Here is a 22,819-nt window from a genome sequence, read left to right on the forward strand (position 1 = left end):
TTAACAAAAAACGATTTAAACTTTCCACTTGAGAGAAAGGCCATAGATTTAGAACACTTGGTTGCTTTAATTGCCTTTTTTTAAGACTTGACGAAGCACACAATACTGTGTTCAGAACAGAATAACGAGAAAGGCATTGTGGGAAGGAGTTCAGCCTTTTTCATGATTCCCTGATGCAAACCAGTATTTTATATGACGTCAACCACTAGCAGTCAGGCATCTTGGAAACGTAACTCGCCATACGCACCAAATTTCAATTTTTTTATGTTTTTAGCAGCATGAAACAATTTGTTGTTAACGTCATACTGTGTGAAAAATGCCCACTCAGTTCCATGAAAACATTGTAAGCTCGGGTCACCTTATTCCAAGTGTCTACTGTACTTTTGAGGGAAAAAAAAAAAAAATCAATCCAATTTTATATGGAAAAATTAGAAATGTGTTTTGTTTTATACCAGTGGTTTGTAACCACCAGGCCGCGGACCCGTACCCAGACGCACAGAAAGGAAAATAAGTTCCTTCTTCTTTTTTTTTTTTTTTTTTTTAAACCCATTGTTTAACGGACACTGCTACATTTCCAATTGAAGGGGGTGTGTGGGCGCGTTCGTGGAACTTCTTTTTGACTAAAGTGCAATTAAACCTCCACTACACTAGAGGGCAGTAGCATAGTAGTATTTATATTTAGCTTCCACTCAGTACATTTAGCACAGAGTATAAGCATTTAGTATGAAGTATAGACAGAAAGTGTAGCAGGCCCTAAAGTTACCCCATGTAAAAAATATTCAACACAGAAAATAATTGAGGAGCACTGTGCAAAACCAACTTGCCGCTGACAATATCTATGTATTATTTGTTATTGCAAGATCCATTGCAGCCTGGTCATCCTGGAAGGGGGTTTAACTCATGTGCGGTCCCTTCTCAAGGTTTCCTTATTTTCCTCATGTTGAGGTTTTTGAGTTTTTTCTTGCCCTCATGTAGGTTTTAGATCAGGGGATGGTGTCATAATACTCTGTGGTTTGCAATAATCTATGGTCTGTGCAGCCCTTTGAGACTCTTTGTGATTAAGGGCTATACAAATAAACATGACTTGACTATGAAAAACTTTGGGAAATGGAGTCACAGGGTACATTTATACCAAAGAAACCACACTGAGACCACATAACACCAAAAAGCTTTTCACTGGGTTAATTCATTTGGTGAGTTTGTCATCTCAATTACTTGGCACGAGGATAGACATGACGTTTTGCTTTAAACGTTACGATGGCAATCAGAGTTTATTGCGGTTAGCAAGCCACCTCACAGTTGAGAGGCCCTGGATTTCATTCCAGCTACTGGCCAACTCGTTGTGTGTCCTTGGGCAATCCCAGTTCCAAAAACATGCATGGGATGGGCCCAGCACCCCAATGACCCTCCTTAGGGTAAGCAGTTGGGAAAATGAAAAAATGCGAGTGTGATGTTATTCAAATGTTCCACATGACGCTGATTATTTTTATGAAGTCGTTAGTATTATACATGTTATAATTGTTATGTTTAAAAAGGTACAAATATGTTTAATGCTGCACATGAAATTATTATTATCAATGAACTGGTCCATGGTACAGAAAAGGTTATTTTAATTATCAATGATTGGGGCAAATAATTGATGAATCCGTTTTTTTTTTAAACACATTTTTACTTTCCTATTTGTTCGAAAATTGAAGTTTTAAACCGAGAAAATCGGCGCACAAAGAACAAAATATTCTATAATAGAAAATATTTTTTTAAAACAGCTTAACAATAAAGAAAAATGCATACAGTGATGCTATACACCAACAAATATGGAAGATACATTTTATGAAGTGCAAAAAAAAAAAAAGAGGCAACATTTGTGGGGAATGCGGTTACTTCATCGGATGTATGTTTATGGCTTTCTATTTATTACGATAACACAGTACTTAAACATGTGCTCAAAGAGAGTAGGCTTAAAGCCATTTGATTTATTTGCAGGGAAGATGTATTTAAACTCAAAACAAAAAAAAAAACAGAATTTGACCCCACAAAGGAAAATTAGGGGGAAAAATGACATATCAAACTTACAATAGTATTGCTAGTGACTCGTATAACATAACACTCAAAGAAACTCTTGATCTATATCCATCTTCTTTAGTATATTCATTCAAAATATGTAATTTTTTATGTAAATAAAGCACTTTTTTAAGGTCATCATCTAAATCGTTCCAGAAATTAAAAAAAAATTGGGATGGTCAATGGCTTTTCAATGTTGTGCGAGAATATTGGACCTTGAAAGTTATGGATTCCTCTGAGGTGATGAGTGTCTGCTCTGTACAGAAACAACTCTAGAATATTTGTTGCTTACTTGCTTTGTATATTAATAATAGGGATTGAAGTTTCACTAGATCTTCTCATTTTTACATGTTAGTTTTATAAAAAGTATGTTTTTTATAACAGGGTTATGCGCAATTCTAATACCTTTCTTCTGTAATCGAATATGCTATTCTATTTTGCTCTAATATGTATTTACCCAAATCTATGTACAATATAATGAACCCTATATGGTATGAGTTTATTTTTTTAATCGAATATGATTTAATCTACTCATAATTGCAATGTCTTCATCTGACTGTAAATTAAATGCTGTTACACAGCGCATTTAGTTGAATTTGGGTATCTGAAAAGTGGTGTATAAATAAAATTGGATTTGGCTCTAAATTACCTGGTTCATCAAAATACGGTCTCAGGGCGCCCCCTGAAGGACCAAAGGGATACTACAAGCACCACTCGTATTTGCATTAAATAGATGTGCTGAAAGCTGGATAAATTGATGATCCAAGTCGTTGCCAACGCTTTAATTGATTTGCTCTATTCCAAGTTGCGACCCTATCGCCAACATATGATTTACACCAATAACTCCAAGCTCACCTGTTATAATATAAAAGTTTTTCTCTCCCTGCACGAACTGGACATCGTTGGGTATGAAGCACGTGTCGGCGTCCGCCTCCATGCACGGATGACGCGCCTGCCGCAGTTGCAGGCGGCGAGTGCCGTCGGACAGCAGGCGGGGGCGCACGTATGGCACTGGGGCTGAGACGGATGCCGTGGCAAAGCTGACTACCGCATCTAACAGCGCCACCACGTCGCCAAGTGTTTGCAGAGGGTCCACGTAGCCTAAATTTAAAAAATAATAATAATAATTAAAAAAAATTCCTGCTGTCATGCTAGTTTAGTCTTTAACATTTTTTTTCATATATGCCGGACGAGACTATAAGGCACATGGAACTAAATCTACAGTAGGGTGTAACGTTGCACCAAAAAGAGAAAAGTAAAGCATTCATGCATTGGTTGATCAGTCTGAATATATCACTATCCAAAATTGCATAACATTGTAAGCAACAGGAATCGAACCCTGATCGCGCCTGGGAGCGTGCCGGATCCTATCCACTGGACTACTTAGAACGACACGTGAAAAGGCATTGGGTTTGATCCCATCATTGCACTATTTTTAGTCATGATACTAAATTGTTGATGTTATCAGGCCGGGCCGCCGGAATACGGTCAGACATTGAACCGAATCGTGGTAAAGGTTGGGGGCCACATTTCTCTACCATATCTGGAACTGTGACTAAAATTTGTGTGATAATGAGATAAGACCTAAATCCTTTTTCTGCATTCCTGGTGGTCTAGTGTATAGGATCCAGCACTATAAACAAATGTGGTAAAGCACTTCTTATTTCTTCCATATATAAAGTGCACCGGAGCTTACTGTGTTCGCACACCTTTTTCATGGCAAAATTAAAGCACATTTTAAGGACTTTCAAAACCGATATTCCAATTCCTCCAATCCCATTAAAAGAAATCCAGTGTGAATCATGTATTTAACACAGCCACAAATATATCTGCAATTTACATATGCGATTTTGACTCTTGCATATGAATTAATCAAGACATGATTTTTTTAGATCTTGAGTAAATCGCAAATCTATTTCTTTTTGAAACAAAACTCTCCCCATATAAATGTTGGGTAAAAATGACAGTAATAAGTAGGTTAAATTTTCAGTTGCAGGAATTTTTTTCCATTACAATTTACCAAAAGGAAACACTTTTTTCCTTTCTCATTGCCCATAATGAATGTCCATACTTGATACCCAATCCTTGCACTTAGACACCCTTCATAGTATCATGCACCTTTCCTTTTGAGCGAACCCCCTAGGGGGGCCATGACACTTCATAGGACAATGCCATACACACTAATGCCAGCTGCAGTTAATCACAAGGGAAGAAGAAATTCATTGCCAAAGAAAGGCCACCAAAGCGCAGTGTCTGCATCATTTTTAAGGAGACTTGATGAGAAAAATGGCAACAAATTTAAGCATTTACAGGCACTTCATCCAAAAGTCAACCACTTTTCCACCTTGAAAGTGCAACATAAAAATTAAAGAATTTTAATGGATTTAAATATATGAATCCCAAATATAAGGTAAATGTTCAAATTACTGTTAACTTCAATTTGGGGTTTTCTGGTGCGCCTTAATGTCCAGAAAATGTGGTAAATGGCAATTAAAAATATCTAACAGTGAAAAAAGTTGCACAACATTCTGGAGTAGAGCATGCACTTAATCGCCACCAGTCCTATCGAAAAAATGTCAGCTGCATGGACATAACCAGCGCGTGCTTTGGATTTCGCACCTGAGGCGATGTTGATGATCTCTTTGACAATGGCATTTTGTGCCTCCTCATACTCCTCCCTGCTGCGCTTGTAGTCCTCATTGAGGCTGCTCAACTTGCTGAGGACACACATATGCTGGGTCAAACCGGGCAAGGCAGGCACTGAACCAAGTGTACCAGAATACGCATACACCAACCTGTTAGTGAAGCGCACGCCGTTCTTCTGCACGTCTAGTGTGGTGAACTTTTTGTTGTTCCTCAGATTCTTTTCCTCCTTGCAGGTGACGCGCAGGTAAAAGCCTAGCACGCCGCTCGACTCCAGTTTCACAGTCTTGCCAGGCTCCAACCCTAAAAAGTAATCACCGCAAGGCCCTAAATGTCACAAGCTTTTATTTCCTAAAAAAAGTACAAGCAGAGACACCGCCTGTCTCAACAGTGTAGCATATTGTTTAGAAGCGGCACCATAATAATTGTTTCTTACATATTCTTTCAAGTACAATTATCACATGACAGAATCTTGATCTATATGTCACCCTTAGTGTATAGCTGGTATTGCGTGTCATCCGCTATCAATATGAAAAATAGAGGAATTGGGATGGAATATTTCTGCTGAGTGTCTGTTATTTCTCTACTAATAACAAATGTCAAACTACAGAAGTCCCTCAGTTTTTGCATTTAATGTGGACCAGTACCACCTGTAAAAAGTGAAAATTAGCAAATTACTCTTGCACATTTAAAATTTTGGGGCAGGGGGGGGGGGCAGTATTTTTAAATTAGTCTATGTTTTTGGGCGCACCTTCATTACAGTGGACTTTCCGACAGAAACAGAGAAAGAGGTAAACAGTACCTATTTTAAATTTGTTCACGTTTTTGGCGCACCTTGATTAAAGCTTTACTGACAGAGACAGCAAGAGAGCGAGAGAGCGAACAAAGGTTTGGAAAGATGCATGGTTTAGGCGGCATGACAAAAGGAGCAGGAAACAAACTTATCAGCGAGATGTAGCGAATGAAGAGCAGGTGTCTGGTCACAGTACTGTATAAAATGCCCATTGGCACCGGGGATCAAGTTGTTACCGATGAAATTTATGTCATTGCACTATTTTATGATTCACTTAAAAGTTAGACCAGTCTACAAGCGCTTTCTTGTGAATTTTACCTTTCCTAAGACTATTTTTACCCTATTGACACTACTTTGGATTCTCTAAGATAATAGGTTCCAAATCAAAAATTTGAGAAAAGTTAGGACCTGAAGCCCAATTTATATTTACTGTATACTCAAAAATAATAGCGTGTCTGTGTAGTCTAAGGCAACACATATAAATGACCCTAAAATCAAAAAATAAAACGGGATATTTTGGAAAAACTCAGTCAATGCAGGATGTTTACATGAACAAATGCTACTTGTCATTCGCAAGATCAGCTGAACGGGAATCGGAAATCATGGAGTAATCACCATTCTTCCCAAGCCTTTGGTGCAAATAATCTCTGGTGGAGTCACATGACCAGGCCATTCCAAATAGTGGTGCATTCATAAAAGTCATACCTTTTTGCCAAAAAAGTTGATTGACTATATTTGTCTTATTACAGTACTTCCTACAAACTTTGTTTGTTTTGGCTCAAAAGTAATTGAGGGTGGGTGAAATGTGGAGTTGTGGGTCAACCCCATTTATTCACAAAAGTAAGTCCCAAATCCAGTGCAGAGGCACTCTCGCGACATTTGTCGCCCAACTGACGTCATTCATTCGCACCTTACCCTCTTCGCCTACACTTTAATACAAACATATTACGAAAGAAATAATGAAAAATAATAATACTACAGAAATATGACAGAATACTGAAAAAAATACCATTACAGTAATACTACAAAGTACAACTATGGAAATACTATGAAAATTCCAATCGGGAAATACTAGTCAAGTCATTTTTATTTGTATAGCCCTTAATCACAAAGAGTCTCAAAGGGCTGCGACTAAAATACTGCTAAAATATAAAACACTACTAAAACACTGTAGAGCTACGACAAAAATCAGCGCTTCAAAACCATGATCACACAAATTTCCACGCTGCCATCAAAGCAAGTCATAAAACGTGTGCGCTGGTTGAGCACTTGACCACAAGCATTTTGAAGTTAATGGCTTGTTGACTTTCTCTGACCCGTGCTTACACTCTAAATGCGTGCTCACCAAGATCTCTGGCAGCGGCGGTGAGCACAGCCTGCATGCTCTTCTCAAGGGCATCCATCTTCTCCCGCAGGTCACTCAGCACTGGATCAAATGAGGCTTTCACCAGGAACTCGTGATGTTCAATCTACAAGGCAAATTAAATAATATGCTGATTAAAAAAAATGCATTGATGAATATGCAAAAAGGATTGTTGAGATTTAATTTCATTACTGCAGAAGCTGAGCCGGATGCTTGAAATCGGGTGGCCAGAAATGGTGGTAGTATTAAATAATGCGCGTTTCACACAACTTGGGGAAGACTTGAACTGAAAAAGCCTTTCATGAGAAAAAGGGTCAGACATGCCGGTACTATTGTGACAAATAGCCTACCCACAAAGTCTTCAGGTAGCAGATAAGGGATTTTCTACATTTCTGGCCCACAAAAACGATCTATTAAGTTTTTTAATTGAATTTTAAACATTACCAGGAATCTAAATTGATTCAATAAAAGTCTAAAGAATTAATACAATTTACGTTACGAACATTTTGATGTTGATTCAAATTGAGTCAGTAAAGTTCTAATTTAATATACAGTGGCTTGCGAAACTATTTGGCCCCCTTGAATCTTGTGACCTTTTGCCACATTTCAGATTTAAAACATTAAGATATAAAACTGTAATTTCTTGTGAAGAATCAACAATAAGTGGGACACAATCATGAAGTGGAACACACTTTATTGGATATTTTAAACTTTTTTAACAAATAAAAAACGAAAAAGTGGGTGTGCATTTGCAGTGGTCTGATTCTCCTTCCATTTCAATATTATTACTTGCACAGTGCTCCTTGGGATGTTTAAAGCTTGGAATATCTTTTTGTATCCATATCCAGCTTTAAACTTCTCCACAACAGTATCTCAGTGTGTTCCTCGTTTTTCATGATGCTCTCTGCGCTTTAAACAGACCTCTGAGTCTATCGCAGTGGAGGTGCATTTCTACAGAGACTTGATTGCACACATGTGTATTCCATTTATCATCATTAGTCATTTAGATCAACATTTAGAGATCCTCACTGAACTTCTGGACAGAGTTTGCTGCACAGAAAGTAAAGGGGCTGAATAATTTTGCACACCCAATTTTTTTTGTTTTTTATATGTTAAAAAAACTTTAAAATATCCAATCAAGTGTGTTCCACTTCATGATTGTTTCCCACCAACTGTTGATGCTTCACAAGAAATTAGTTTTATATCTTGATGTTTGAAGTCTAAAATGTGGCAAAAGGTCACAAAGTTCAAGGGGGCCAAATAGTTTCGCAAGCCACTGTAGTAGGTTAAGACCAGACAAAAAGAGTGTCCTGTCGAAAGTATAGACACAAATTCACTTTTAAGTACAGAAAAGTAGCATTAAATGACCCTTATCAAATACTACAAAAGTGTACTGATAGTTTTTTATCGGGTTTTAATCCAACTAACCATTCGAAGGGATGAATTACCATTTTTATCTTGTCTCGTCTTTTTGATCAAATACTAGCTTTGTTCAAGCTACACTGAGATCGACTCTTTAATCCACAGCACTCACATCTTTTATGACCGAAAATATTGCTTTGAAACACCTATTGTAGTGATCCAAGCGAATCCTAAACATTTCTTATTGAACAATGCTGAAAGTGTTAAGAGAGCCACACCTGGTTCATGTCTAAGGTGGTCTCGATCATCTCCTGGTACTTGCTGAAGTCCACCTGCAGGTCCCTAAGGGGGGAAATGAAGACCGCTCCCAGCAAGACCTCATGGTTGCCTAGGAGAATTTAAAAAAATATATATAAAATAGAAATAAATAAATATCACAGGTTGGAAAGGAACTAAAGCTGTGCAGAAAAAACAATTGTGCATGAAAATATTTTTAATGTACCATATACTGTCCACTAATATGGCTTCATATACCATATAAAGCCGTATTTGTGTACAGTACATGATATCAGAGAGAGAATCTTTTATCCTATGTACTTTATGTGTATGAACCACATGGCCTCAATAAGACAACTTTAAAAAAAATATATTGCTCGGTAGCTGCTGTGCACTGTTAATGATCGGTCTTTTTGATTTGATTGTGGATCAAAAATACGATCACACACAAATCATCCTTTCCATGATGATGTCAAATAAAGCCATATGGCTATCCTGTGTTAGAACGTTTCAGAAGCTCAGACACATTTAACCAAAAACGCTTTACCACGTTCGCACGATGTTTTTAATGTAACAACTCTATGGTTCTTTAATTTATTGTAGCATCAGTAGATTATGGACTAAGGGAATAACTGGCCTGTTTATGAGGGTGCTCAAGCACCACACCCCCAAAAATTATAGCTTTTTTATAACTCTTTTTCTTATTCAACGACAGAATAGGCCTGAATATAATGAAAAACGCTAAAATATTTAAAAAAGTAAAACAACATAAATATGAACGACGAAAAAAAGGAAATATTCCACTGCCTTGAAAAGGTTAGTCCATTCAAGTCCTTGCACCGCTATCACCCCCCTCCCCTCTCGACTGGCTAGCGGTGAAGTCTTTGGAGGCTCCGGTGGATTACGGATGAAAACATGTTATGATGGAAGCCAAAGACTGACATAATTCATATTCGATGAATAACAATGGGCATAAAACATTAAATTTAAAAAAAAACTGCCTCAAAATAAACATTTAATAGATAAAAGCCTTTTAAAATAAAGCCTTTAACAAAATATTTTAAATAAAATGTTATCATAATTGAATTGTACACGTTATATCACTTTAAGTGAAATGAAAAACATTAACCAGCCAAACAGTTAGGCTGCTCAACACCACCAAAGCTCTGAACCTAAAATCGCCTGCTATGGACTATGAGGGCATTATTTATGACCTGTTTACGGGCATACCACGCCAAGAAAGACTCATCTCAGGAAGCTGAGCAGGGTCCAACTTGGTTAGTACCTTGAAGAGAGACTGTAAATAGGTCATTTGGCACACGCTCTGCTGCGACAACACTGACTGTACCACCCGCCCCTGGACAAATTTTCCTATGGGGACGAAACTCATTTTTTATTACTATTATTTGTCAAATCTCCACTTTTTGGAAAATAATGTAGAGTTGTTGTTTTTCCTCCATCAGGAATCATATCGATTTCTTTGAACAAAAAAAAAAATTATATTGCAGAAAAAAATAAAAGCGACACAATATCGCCATGTAAAGAACATTAAGTGTTTGGCACCCGAATATCTTTCCAGAGTAGTGACAAGCGCAGGAATCATTCCGACTGCTTGGTGCACGCGATAGCAGTCCTGCAAGGTTGCGTGTCGGCGATGGAACTTCTTGGCGAGTCGCTGTAGGTCGGGAAAGCGCCGCAAAAGGTCCTCTTGGCATGTCTGCCTCAGCTCCGAATCGCACACCAAACTCTCCACTAGGTCCAACCTGCACGTCAGCAGATATCCTACCGTTATGTACTCAGTTTGTATCCCAAAAAAAAATCAACACACACCACACTCCCTCACCCACCACCATAAAAACACAAAATAGATAAGAATCAAAAGGCTGTTGGGTAATATTAAATTCACCAAATAAAACCTATTGGGTAAGAGACAAGAAGCAAAACAACCTCGTGCTCAAGTTACACGCTACTGTTGTGCATGCTTATATCCTGCATTCCTTGGAAGGACAACTAAATTGCACTCATTTCTTAAAACAAAAAAAGCATTTTGAATGGTTCTTTTTTAATGGTATCTAATCTGTCCCTGCGTCTGCGTGGCGCTACACTCTCAGAAATTCACATTGTTTGATTCTTGGAACTGATGCACACAAGGGTAATGGAAACAGTCAATCAGCACCTGTTAACTTTTTGCTAAAAATAGGTCTAAAATTTTGTTTCAAATTTCCTCGGCTCAAAATAATCATGCAAGGGACAAACGTGTTGAGTAACCATGATTAAAAACATTTATTGACGAGGGGGATGGGGGCCACCAGGCTGACACACCATAGGAAGTAATGCTCTGACAACCCTGGTGATTAAGGCATCTGTGAAACTATAAACAAAATAGATACAAAAATTACAATATTTATTTAAAGTCCAATTCAACAGCAGATACACCAGAGTTGTTTCCCTTACCATGCGTCTTTGATGTATTTTTTTGTTTTATCCATCTTTCAGGACATCCTTTGCCGTGGTTTTTGGTTTTATTCAGCTTTTAGAAAATCCGTAGTCATGCTTTTTGGTTTTATCCATCTTTTAAGATGTCTCTTTCAATTCTCTAACAATACTGCTCAATTTCCATGGATTTCAGCATGATCGGCAACTTTGAACTTGAAATAGGTGTGAAATGCAGAATGCTTCCTTTTGGCAGCCCGAGTTACCATGTTAAAATGAGTCACTGAATCTTTAATCATAATTGCATGAGTATGCCAGTTGTATATTATTTAATCATCACATCAGTATATAAATAATCATACACATCATTTATTTGTTATAACTGCAGATTATGTTATTCCACATATTAGAATAGTTTACTTGCCGTTTTCGTTTGTTTCAATGTATCCTTCATTTTCTTCGGGGCTTTCCCAGCAGTGTTTCTGTAGGATGTTCTTGTAAATCCGGCTTTGAATCTGCTAATCAACCTTCAAAATCCAGCTGGGTCTAGTCTTAACAAAAGGTCTCTTGTAAAGACCTGACTTCCTTACCATGCCTTTCCTGTAAAACCGAGACGAACCATTTTTGATACTTGTTTGAGCAATGATTTTTACCTATTCACAGGCCCAGGGTGAACTTTGTTTAATTTTCATGTAGTAACTTTATAATAAAAGTCCTCAACTGAACAGCTTCTTTCAACTTTTATTCATCGTCCAAATACTTAAGTTAGACACGCAGCGAGACATGGATTGTCCACGGCAACATCATTAACTAATTCTAGATATTGGTAATCGCGCATAAAAGCAACGCTTAACTCATATGGGCCATCCCGAATTACCGTATTTATTGTGAAACGTCCGCGTAATTGACTTGGATAGTATGACTAAAATAGAACATAGGTGTCTTGTGGGCAGAAAAATGTGGTTGCATGCAATGAGTTATTTTTCAGATTAATAAAAATGTTTGTTATACACGGATAAATATTGTACCTTTCCTCTATTTTGGTTTTGTCCACAAGTGGCTGTTTAATCCACTGGTTGATCAGCCGCTGGCCCTGAGGTGTGCGACACTTGTTCAACAGACCGGCCAACGAGTGAACCCCGCTGGTGTCGTCAGGTGCACCCTGCAAAAACGCCGATGTCATCAAAATAATAAAAAATAAATGCATCAAAAATGACATAAGTGAATGATGCAGCCCACCTGAAAGAGGTTAAGTGCCCTCACAGCAGCATTGTCCAGCCTCATGTATTGACCCAGTTCGAGTGAAGTCAAGCTAAAGGAGTTGAAGTTGGACTCGTCAGAAAGAAGTTCCAGGTAGCGAACTGCTGCAGACAAGCAGGACATGGCCACCTACAGATAAAAACAAAAAAAATAAGCTCATTACACTTATTAACCTAACTTACAGGTGGGACTGAGATCACTGGCCTGCTTTTCGAGTTCCGGGAGGGTGTTGCTGGCCACCGTCTCCCCCCGTTTGGCTCTCAGCAACCTGTTGAGGTCCTGGACCACGTCCTTGGTGTTGAATTCGGCCCGTTTCCGGTCCGAGACCAACACACCGCCACGCTGCACGACCTGAGCAGAGGGCGCAACCAAAAGCGCGTTGCTGAGGGTGAATTTTAACACACAGCAGTCATTCACCTTCAATAAGCAGACTATACAATACTTGCATTCAGGTTTTTATCTTTACAACAAACAACACATGATCCGTGTGCTGTTAAAAGAAACAACTGAACCGGGATGAACCTTTCCAAGAATACAAGCGTGGTTGAGCTTAGGCCTACAGCCCCATCAAATGGAAAGATCATGGTCACTATGGAAAATTGGGGGAAACGATTTGTGCTTTAAACAAAACTGAGGATAAAGAAGTGACGAATAACAAAACTAAGGTTTAATAATAATATAAATAATGATGGAAAATGTATGGATTCTTTAAAAACATTTAACATTTATGTCACTCACAATTACTCTACAATGGCACGCATTCAACACTATTTAGAAAAGTGGTTGTTGTTTTTTTTGTTCCGGTTTGATTTTATCTCTGGACCATAGTGCAGGGTTCGGCCAACTTTTTCATGGCCAGATTCAAGAACTTTTGAAGAAATTTCTACAGTACATGAACAACATGAAAAAAATCCAGTGTGAATTATGTATTTTGCAGAGCCACAAATACGTCTGCAAGTTACATATGCGATTACGATTCTTGCGTGTGCATTTATTAAAATGATTTTAGATCGAGTTATCACATATATTTTTATTTTTAGAGACAAATCTCTCCCCATATAGGTGTTGTGTAAAAATGAAAGTAATATGTAGCCTATATTTTCGGTTGCAAGAGGTTCTTCCAATTACAATATACCAATGGGAAACACCAACTTCATATTTTTGCAATCTCCATAATAAATGTCCATAATTGACACCTTATCCTTGCACTAATACACATTTCATAGTGTCCTGTTTAGGTGTAGAATGTCCTATTTAGCATAACAATTAGGAGGGGCATGATGCTTTATAGGAGAATGCCATAAAACTAATGCAGTTAATCACAAAGGCAGAAGAAATTAAATGCCAAAACGTAGCCACAAGAGCATTGTTGGCATCATTTTTAATCAGAGTTTAAAAGCACTTTTCAATCCTTAAAAAAAAACAAAAATAAAATTCAAGCATTTTTTGAGAATATTAAGCACCCGTACAAACCCTGGTAGTAGTTCCTTTATTTTTTGTTTAAAATCCATGGGATAAAGCACATTTCCAAGTTTAGGCATAGACACAAAAGCACTCCTAAGGGGACGGGAAAAAAGTAAGATGTACAAACCTCCCTAAGCTTGTTGCCATCTGCGCTGCAGTCCCCCTGAGTGAGGAGACACTCTTTAGGGCCCACTTGGACGAGCAACGACTCCAGGTTGGAAAAAACTTCATTGTCGGGAAACTCGCAAACGCCCATAGTACGTTGCCCGGCGTCCACATAGCCAACACCGACCACACCAGAGGCGACACGAACGGCGACAACGCCGGCAGAGCTCTGTGCGCCGTTACCGCTGCCAAAGAGGATGTCCTCAAACTGAGTGAGGTTTCCTGGAGAGGCCTAAAAGAAGCAGATTAGAGCTGCAACAATTAGCCAACACTGTCGACAAAACTAGAAAAAAATTGAAAAAGAAATTCATTGATTTTTCCAACAGAGGCATGACCATACACAACAGAAATGGCGGCACCAACTACATGTACCAACAAAATCTCTAAAGTTTGGGAGCATTTTAGCCTGGATACGGCCATTAAAAAGACTACCTGCAATGCTTGCAAAGCAGAACTTGCGTGTCGTAGCGCTAAATCGGTGACACACAAACATTTAAAGAAGAGGTTGGACAGTTGAAAAAGTCAGACTCGCCTGAGTATGATTCACACTCAAGCTGATACGACGACATGCATTGTATATTTTATATGTGTATGTTTTGCTATAAAAGCTTGCGCTAGCTTGAGCGACTGTGTTTCACAAAGTTATTTGAAATTAAATGCATGCAGTTAAATAAACATCAGCTGTAAAATGTTAAAAACAAAAAGTGTCAGTTTTTAAAAAAAAAAACTGATTTCAGACTTTTGAGAGTCCATTAGTTCGTATGTTACACTTTACAATTGAACACTGAATGAACGTCACAAAATGCACTAATTTGTTTTATTTGCCATACTCCTGCTGCTAATGAGCCTAGGCTTGGTTTATTTTATTAGTTATTTGCCAGTCCCTTAAAAAGTTTTTTATAAGAATTACGTCTTTACTGACCGAGCCCTGCACCTATTTGGTTTTAGATTTTTAACTAATTATTGTGCAAATCAAAGAATACTCTAATAATTTGACGAATTGTTTTAATAGTTGGTGACAGGTCGACCATTAAAATAGCTGTTAGTTGCAGCCTTACAGGTGATATTAAAGACATGCCTATTTATTTTCTTGGTTTGGCCATGTCACATTCGCAATGAAAGCATGGGGGTACTTTGGGGTTGATTTTTGTTGATAGCAGGTGATGGGTCAGAGGAAAACGTCTTAATAAGCATTCTCAAATGTCAATAAATGCGTTAATAGATCTGCTTTGGGGTTTTTTCACAACGTACAGTGGACCTCGAGGCATTTTCACTTTATAGTCTGGAATAAAAATGTTTTCTTTTAAGAGCATTTCCCCACTATACAACATCCTCAAAAAAGTATTCCGCGTGCAAAAACTTTGCAGCGTTCGTGCGTGTGACAAGTTAACAGTCTTAGGCATGCCTAAGACTGATTCTTAATAATCTAGCGATTTTTAAGAAATAACTACCCTTGCTAAATTGCATGGCCATAGCCAATCAATGATCAGGTTTATTATTACAAATAAAGAGACGATTAAAGCAAGGAAATTGCATAAAGCCATAACAATTCACAGGAGCAAAGGTTCAAAAATAGGTCCATGCATCATCTTCCGGTGTTCAGGTCGCAGGGCAGCAGCCTCAGCAGGGAATCCCAGACCTCCCTATCTCCAGCCACCCTATCGATGGGTTCCCAAGGCGCTCCCAGGCCAGCCTAGAGACGTAGTCTCTCCAGCATGTCCTGGGTCGTCTCTGGGGCCCCCGGCCGGTGGGAACAGCTCCTGGGTGAGGCGCCCAGGAGACATCCTTATCAGATGCTAGAGCCACCTCAGCTGGCTTTTCTCAATGCGGAACAGCAGAGACTCTACACAGAGTCCATCCCAGATGACCAAGCTTTTCATCTAGAAAAAGCCCAACCACCCTGCGGAGCAAACTCTTTTCAGACGCTTGTATCCGGCATTTTCTTTTGGTCATGCCCATCAGTTCATGACCGTAGTAAAGGGTAAGAAGGCAGATCAACCGGTAAATTGAGAACTTTGTCCTTCAAGTTAGCTCCTCTACAGACTCGGGGTCCGCATGACAGAAGACGCAGCACCAATCTCTCTGTCAATTTCCCGTGAAATAAGTGTTGTATCCCTGTAAAATAAGCATTTTTTGTATTCCGTCGATGCCGTTCCCACGTTGCAGTCCCATTTATTAGGACTTCTGGGGGTTCGGAGGGACATAGCTAATCAAGGTTTCTATCTTTCTCCTGCTACAAGAGAACTTCACTTTGCAATATCTAAAACAGATTAATTTTAATTGTCTTTGTCATTGATTACGTAATGAACATTGTTTATAACGAGATTACGAGATCCCTTAACCACTAGGGTCGTAGGGGCACCTTTTCTGTGGTGTTTTTGACAAGTACAGCCTGGTGGTGCCCATCCCTCACCAGAGAAACATAAAATGGACTGTTAGGCAAAGATACTTACCATAAAATTCGGACTATAAGGCGCACCTAGTTCGTTTAAAGAAAGCAATATTTTGTACATACATAAGCTGCACCTGACTGTAAGCCGCATGTGCCCACATTGAAATATGAGTTATTTACAAAGAATGTTAGTACACAGAGAGTTTTAATAATATACAATTACTTAACCTATAATCATTCAAACGACCGGTGGGCCGCCGGACTTTTGATAATCAAATGCGTGTCTGTACGATGTCACCAGGCACTGGTTCTTAAGCAGGAGTGTCCATACTTTAATTCGTGAGCTCTGTTGTTTTGAGTTTATTTAAGTCATGTTGGTTGTATTTACATTTTAGAATATTTATTGTAAAAATAAAATTCAGGGAGCTACCCAAGTTTAGTGTACCTATATAGTTGCTGCTGAGCCTAATTTTGATTCCTGCATGGTTAGTTTTTGGTTTAGGTGAAATATTTGTCATAATTTATATAATGTAAATGACTGCAAAAGTTGTATTTAAATTTATAAAAAAAATATACTTTGTTTTCTTTTTAATTATTAACAAATTTTAATCTTAAGCTTTTACAGCAAACAAACATAGGCTCCAAATATTGATTATCAACCTCCTTCTTAACACAAATAATCGGTATCAGCCCTGAAAACCCATATTGGTCAATCCCCAAAGTTGAATGTGCATCCGAACAATAATGCAACGGAAAAGAAGTGCAATGGCATTTTGCGGGGAAAAAAATCCAAAAATAAGTAGAAAAAAACCATCAAAATTATACCAGACTGGACAGAGAGCAGTCAATGATTTCCTGGGCTGTGTTTGTGACTCTGTGGTAACAGTAGGTATACATTTTCAGAATGCGGTGGTCAGAAACCTGAGGGCTCATAGAAAAAAATCTCGAAAATAAAACAACAGGTTTGTAAATAAATAAAACATCTCGGTATAATATGCTCATGAGAATTGTCAGGCATCAAGAGATAGCATATATCCTGTGGGGAAAACGAATTTGTCACAGCAAAACCAGGCACTGACACACTAAAAAGATTATTGACTTCCACAATGTCTGCATTGAGCAGGATGTTTTGATCCACAAACCTTGAACTCAATTTTCCAGTCGTGCTCCTTACTGCTTTTACTGTGATTCCGATACACCTCGACGCGGTACTGCCGAACCAGGAGCAAGTCCTTCACAAAAGCCTCAAAGTTGAGCTTGCTCAGAACCACACTCTCCAATTTGCGATTCCCTGTAAACCAGAAACAAGTCAAAATGAATTCAATGTTTCTACTATTTTGCAGGAATAGCACCAATGCCAGGGTTAAATTCAAGACTTTAAATTCCTTTGAGTCAAGTCATGTTTATTTGTATAGCCCTTAATCACAAAGAGTCTCAAAGACCATTGCAAACTACAGACTATTATGACACCATCCCCTTATATTGTCAACATAAAAAATAGGGTATTCATATGCTATAGAATAGAAGTGTGTTTTAAGACTAGATTTAAACAGTTTCACTAAGGTTGCAGAGCGAATCTCAGAGGGAAGAGCATTACACAGCACCTGGGCCAGAATGGAGAACGCTCTCGAACCTGCGGATCTCTTCCTGTTAGAAAGGTGGGCATATAGCGAGCAACAGTGAGTCCTGTGCGGGGGCTTGCGTTTGGCGAGCCTACAACGGTTTGGAGCAACGTGAATCATCTTGCCCTCCCAAACAGACAACGGGACCTGTCATGGATGGTGGCTCATGAGGTTCTCTCAGTCAGAGCAGTAATGAACCACCGAGGAATGTCAGCGATTTCGACCTGCCCTCGACCTGGCTGTGGCGCCCAGGAGTTGGTGAGGCACCTTTTTTGTGAGTGCAGCGCTGCCGAGGACCTGTGGGCAATGGCCGGCCACCTAGGAAAATTCCCAGACTTGCCAGCAGGGGAGGTCCCTGACGCACAGTACGTGCTTTACGGGGTGAGTCGGTCGAAAAGGTCACAGAACGACTTTGTCAAGGACTGGCTCACTCTCGCCGCCATCAAAGACACCATCTGGACCTCCAGAAACCTGCTGGTAAGGAGGTGCAGGCAGATCCCCCTCGTGGCTGCAGGTACCATACAATCTGCGAGCGGCAAGCCTAGGACGCAGCCATAAAGAAGAATCCTCTCCACCCACCCGGAGGAGGGAACTGGAGCTCCACTGTGGGGGTCCGGGCAGCAACGGCCTGGTTATTCGGGTGGTTGTGAAGGGTAGAAGCAAGAAGGGAGAGGACCCACCTGAGCATCCCGGGCAGAGGACTGGAGGAAGTTGTTTGGGAGGGTGGGATGGAATCCCACTTGAGAAGACAGAGCTATGCCCTTGCACAATAATATTGCCCTTTACACATTGGTTAACTGCTGTTAAAAGTGTCGAGAAAATTTGTTCAAACCTCACATTGTTTATTTGCTGTTAATGTCAAAAAAAATGTTCAAACCAAATCAAAAATATGCATCTGAATAAGACTAGGACGATGTCATATTTTAATCTTGTCGCCTCATTTGATCATTAAAGAGAAAACACATTTTTAAAAGATCATGATTGAGTGGTTGGTTCATAGTTAACTGAATCAAAATATTGAATTATATCTTTAGTTGTGTACTTAAAGCTAAGTCAATTTATGCATTTCATCGTTTTTACTTGTTTGTAGGGCTGCACGATTATTTTCATGATTGATGATTCGGTCCAATATTTTTTTCGATGAATCAAATAGCTTAAAGACATTTTTAATTTCCTCTATTTAAATAATGAAGTTTTAGACAGAAAGAAAGACAGTACACAAAACAGCAAAATATTATACTATAAAAACAATCCAAATGTTTGTCTATAAACAAAAATAATTTAAGATATGCTTTACACATGCAAATATGTAAAATACTATTTTCCAACCACTTTAACCAAATATGTTATTATTTTAGGCTTATCGTACAAAACAAATAAAGAACAATACCGTTTTTAAATCATATTTCAGACCAAGTCGACCAAAAAAGACAAAAGAAAAAAGCACCACACGAATTAGAGGAATTTTTAAATAAATGTTTAATGATTTTGTAAATCACATTTATTAGACTTGAAATGTTTCCATTGCACTCTTAAGAGTGACAACATTTTTATTATGTCAATTAAGGCCTTATTTTTAGAATAAAGAATTCAATGTATTTCAAGACTTTTCAAGGATCCGCAGGAACCCTTTAAATGCATTTGCGATGTCGAAAAAGCAGCAAAATTAGCCTGTTAGCATTTAGCTAGCTTACGCTAACCTTACCAGAGCCCAAGTACTTGATGACACCGTTTGTCTTGAAAACTTCTTTCGCAGCAAATGCCGCATCTTTCCCGTGAACCGTGTAGTAGTCGCTGCGGTCGAACACACGAAAAGTCGTGTCCGGTTTCTCCGGCATAGAGAAGTAAAAGTTTAAGAAACCGGATTCTGACACGCTGTCCATGGACAGGTTCTGTTTGGGTTGCACCGCCATGTTGGAATCTCCCGCCACTGCTGGTGAGTCCGAAACCGGAAGTGACATCGGCTAATTTGCTAATTTTCCTGTGAGAACATAATAATTTTTGGGTGTGAGTGGTTTTATGTATTTCAACTATACCTTATAAATCCATCACCAAAAATATTTTTTTAATCTTCTTGTAAAAAATAAAAAATAAATAGTCCATGGGTCTCTATCGCGATATTCGAATTGATTTGATGATCTGAAAACCTTCATTGAGTCAGACTGCCGAGAAACACGGCAACAATTTCAAGGACTTACAAGCACTTCAGCCAGAATTCAAACACTTTTTTCAAACTTTGAAAACACAAGTTTTAAATTCAAGCATTTTCAATGATTTCAAGCACCCGTTATATTGAAATTGGTTCGATGATCTGAAACCTTTTTTGAGTAAGACTGCAGAAAAACATAGCAACAATTTTAAGCACTTACAAGGCTCTGGTATCTACTCACATTACGAGTGATATCGGTACCAATATTAATCCTAATTAAGAGATAACTACATTTTTCCCTTGAATTCTACTACATTTGTGAAGCATTGCGAACTATGGCCGGAAACAAGAAGGGCTAATTCCAGTTAGCGTAGCAAAGTGCGAGCTAGCTTAACTCAAACATGGATTGGTTGCGCGTTAGCGAGTTTACGCGAAATGTTATTTCAAGTACATACCATCACTTACAAATTTAATTCATTCTCCGAGTAACTTTGTAACCTGAAACATTCGTAAGTAGAGACGCATTTTGAATGTAAATGCGCTAATCCGTTTCAAACCCCGCAAAAGTACATTTTTCTCAATGAATCATAAAAGAACATCAGAACATGATACAAATTTACATGTAAATGAAATTACCGCAAAATAAACATAAAACGAGCGACATGTAATGTAAAAAAAAACAAAGAATAAAGGAAATAATAAAAGTATTAATTTACCTTTTTGCCTCGCATTTCTTGAAAAACTGATCCAACGACGTCTGCTTCTGCCGGCTTTTGACAATAATAATGAGCAATAGCCCGACTTTTCGACACTTTGCCAAAATGTCTTCAAATTGGGGAATGGGATTATGCCTGCACTGCAGTGTGCATTTTCACACCTTTCTATTATCTCTTGCTTTGTTTCGATGGTCAGAAAAAGTCTCTTCCTCTTCTTTTTTGCATGTTTTTTGTGGGGTTCATTGTGAATGACAGCTCTTTGTGGCAATACCATACAGCTGACTGTTTACAGAGCGGGACAGGGACCCGAAGAGCATGCTGGCATTCAGAACTTTGGAAGCGGCAAATGGCAGCGCGTACTGTACTATATTCTTGAATTTGTATCCTGAAACACGTTTGTAACTAGAAGCAATATTATTTTCCCGTCAAGTACTTTGTAACCTGAAACTTTTGTACATAGAGACATTTATAAGGAGAGGTACCAGTGTGTTTTTTTAGTGTTTTACGGCTACGTGAAGAGTTCCGATATCATTATCGATACCTGGTACCGATACTTTGTATTTTCACTCCAGATCAATGCTATTTCTGCGTCGAGTTGCGCTAAAAAAAAGAAGCATTACTAACTACGGTGGGAGAGTTACTTTTACAGTATCGCTAATTCCAGCTAGCGTCGCAAATCGCTAGCTAGCTTAACCGGATCATAGATTGGTTGCATGTTAGCGAGCTCACCCTGAATGTTCTTGCCAATAATGGTTCTCGAACTATGATCTGTGGCGAGTGACGATTCTTCTGAAAAGGCTGATATCGGTGAGCTGTCGTGATAGTCTGCCATCTTGGTTCTATGGGTATCCTGAAAACACAAATTCCTTTCTTTCTTTGTTTTTTTTTAAGATTCTGGTCTTTTTTCCCCATCTTTTTAGTTCGTTTTTAATTTTTGTTTCATTTCATTCTTTTACTTATTTTTTGCTCTTACCCTTTTTATTTCTCTTTTGTTTCTCTTCTTTCGTTTTCTCTTCCTTTTTCTTTTTTCTTTCCGTTTTCCTGTCTTTTTATTTGTCCTCTTTTCTTTCTTTGTTCCCCTAGTTTTTCTTTCTTTTTCTTTTAATTCCTTAGTGTCTTCTTTTCTTTGTTCTATTCTTTTTACCTTTCTTTTATTTTTGTTTTTCTTTCTTTCTTTTTTCCCTTTTGTCTTCTTTGTCTTATTGCTGTTCTTTTTGTCTCACTTTTTTGTTTTTTCCTTTTTTTAATTTCTCTATCTTTTTATTTATTCTTGCTGTGTTCCTTTTTTCTTCTCTCTTGTTTCTTTTCTTTCATTTTCTCTTCATATACATTATTTCTTTTTTATTTTCCTTTCATTTCTTTTTGCTATTTTCCTTTCTCTTTTTCCCTTTTTTCTTTCTTTGTTGCCCTCCCTCTTTTATCTTTCTTTTTTTTTTTTTTTTACATCTTTGTCTGTTCTGCTTTCTTTTTTTACTGTTTTCTTTATTTGTTTCCTCTCTCTTTTCTTTATTCCATTCTTTTTTCTTTCCTTTGTTCTATTATTTTTGCTTTTTTTCTTGTCTTCCTGTCTTCTTTTCCTTTTTTCTTCTTTTCACTTTTTATTACTTTTATTTTCCCTTTTCTGGCTTTTTTCCCTTTTTCTTTTTCTTTTTTTCTGTCCTTAAAAATTAGAAGAAAAACGTTGCCTTTTGGGCTCCGTCGTGAGTAATCTTCCTCGTGCTTTTTAGCACTTCTTTTCAGTTGTACTACGCGAAACAGCGACATCTGGTGGTCAAATATTACACAGTGTCCCTTTAAGCATCGACGACTACAGTGGGAGACTTGCTTTTGCGTGGGCTACAGTAAACAAGGAGCGCTCGTTCCGGTTAGCGTAACTAATCGCTAGCTAGCTTAGCCGGATCATGGATTGGTTGCGCGTTAGTGATCTCACTAAATGTGATTTCCAGTAATTGTTCTCAAATCACGCTTTAGATTTAAAGCCTTGCTGCCTTTTTTTTTTGTACACTTTTTTAAAAGTTTTATTTTGAATCATTTATTTCACTGGATTATCGGTTAAAGGGGTGTAAATATTAGGAAAAAAACGAGGTTTGGGGCCCCCAGAAAGATGGTTAGAGATTTAA

At 38.3% G+C, this 22,819-nt stretch overlaps 1 protein-coding gene across 3 annotated transcripts in view; it reads right to left on the bottom strand.

The window, feature by feature from the left end:
• The window catches only part of msh2 (mutS homolog 2 (E. coli)), a 45,467-nt gene extending 25,713 nt beyond the window's left edge, over positions 1 to 19,754 (bottom strand). For all 3 annotated transcript variants that reach the window (XM_088324115.1, XM_088324117.1, XM_088324116.1), the window contains exons 1-12: positions 19,540 to 19,754; positions 17,355 to 17,503; positions 13,783 to 14,052; positions 12,396 to 12,542; positions 12,171 to 12,320; positions 11,960 to 12,093; positions 10,062 to 10,261; positions 8,501 to 8,610; positions 6,843 to 6,966; positions 4,857 to 5,007; positions 4,681 to 4,778; positions 2,917 to 3,162 (exon numbers count right to left, since the gene is read on the bottom strand). In XM_088324115.1, coding sequence (XP_088180241.1) covers positions 2,917 to 3,162; positions 4,681 to 4,778; positions 4,857 to 5,007; positions 6,843 to 6,966; positions 8,501 to 8,610; positions 10,062 to 10,261; positions 11,960 to 12,093; positions 12,171 to 12,320; positions 12,396 to 12,542; positions 13,783 to 14,052; positions 17,355 to 17,503; positions 19,540 to 19,747 — 1,987 coding nt within the window. In that variant the 5' untranslated portion in view covers positions 19,748 to 19,754. The remainder of the gene's footprint in view (positions 1 to 2,916; positions 3,163 to 4,680; positions 4,779 to 4,856; positions 5,008 to 6,842; positions 6,967 to 8,500; positions 8,611 to 10,061; positions 10,262 to 11,959; positions 12,094 to 12,170; positions 12,321 to 12,395; positions 12,543 to 13,782; positions 14,053 to 17,354; positions 17,504 to 19,539) is intronic.
• Positions 19,755 to 22,819: the final 3,065 nt, after the last annotated feature.

Source organism: Urocampus carinirostris, chromosome 19 (genome assembly GCF_059441175.1).
Source record: "Urocampus carinirostris isolate Australia breed hairy pipefish chromosome 19, RoL_Ucar_1.0, whole genome shotgun sequence".
NCBI lineage: Eukaryota > Metazoa > Chordata > Actinopteri > Syngnathiformes > Syngnathidae > Urocampus > Urocampus carinirostris.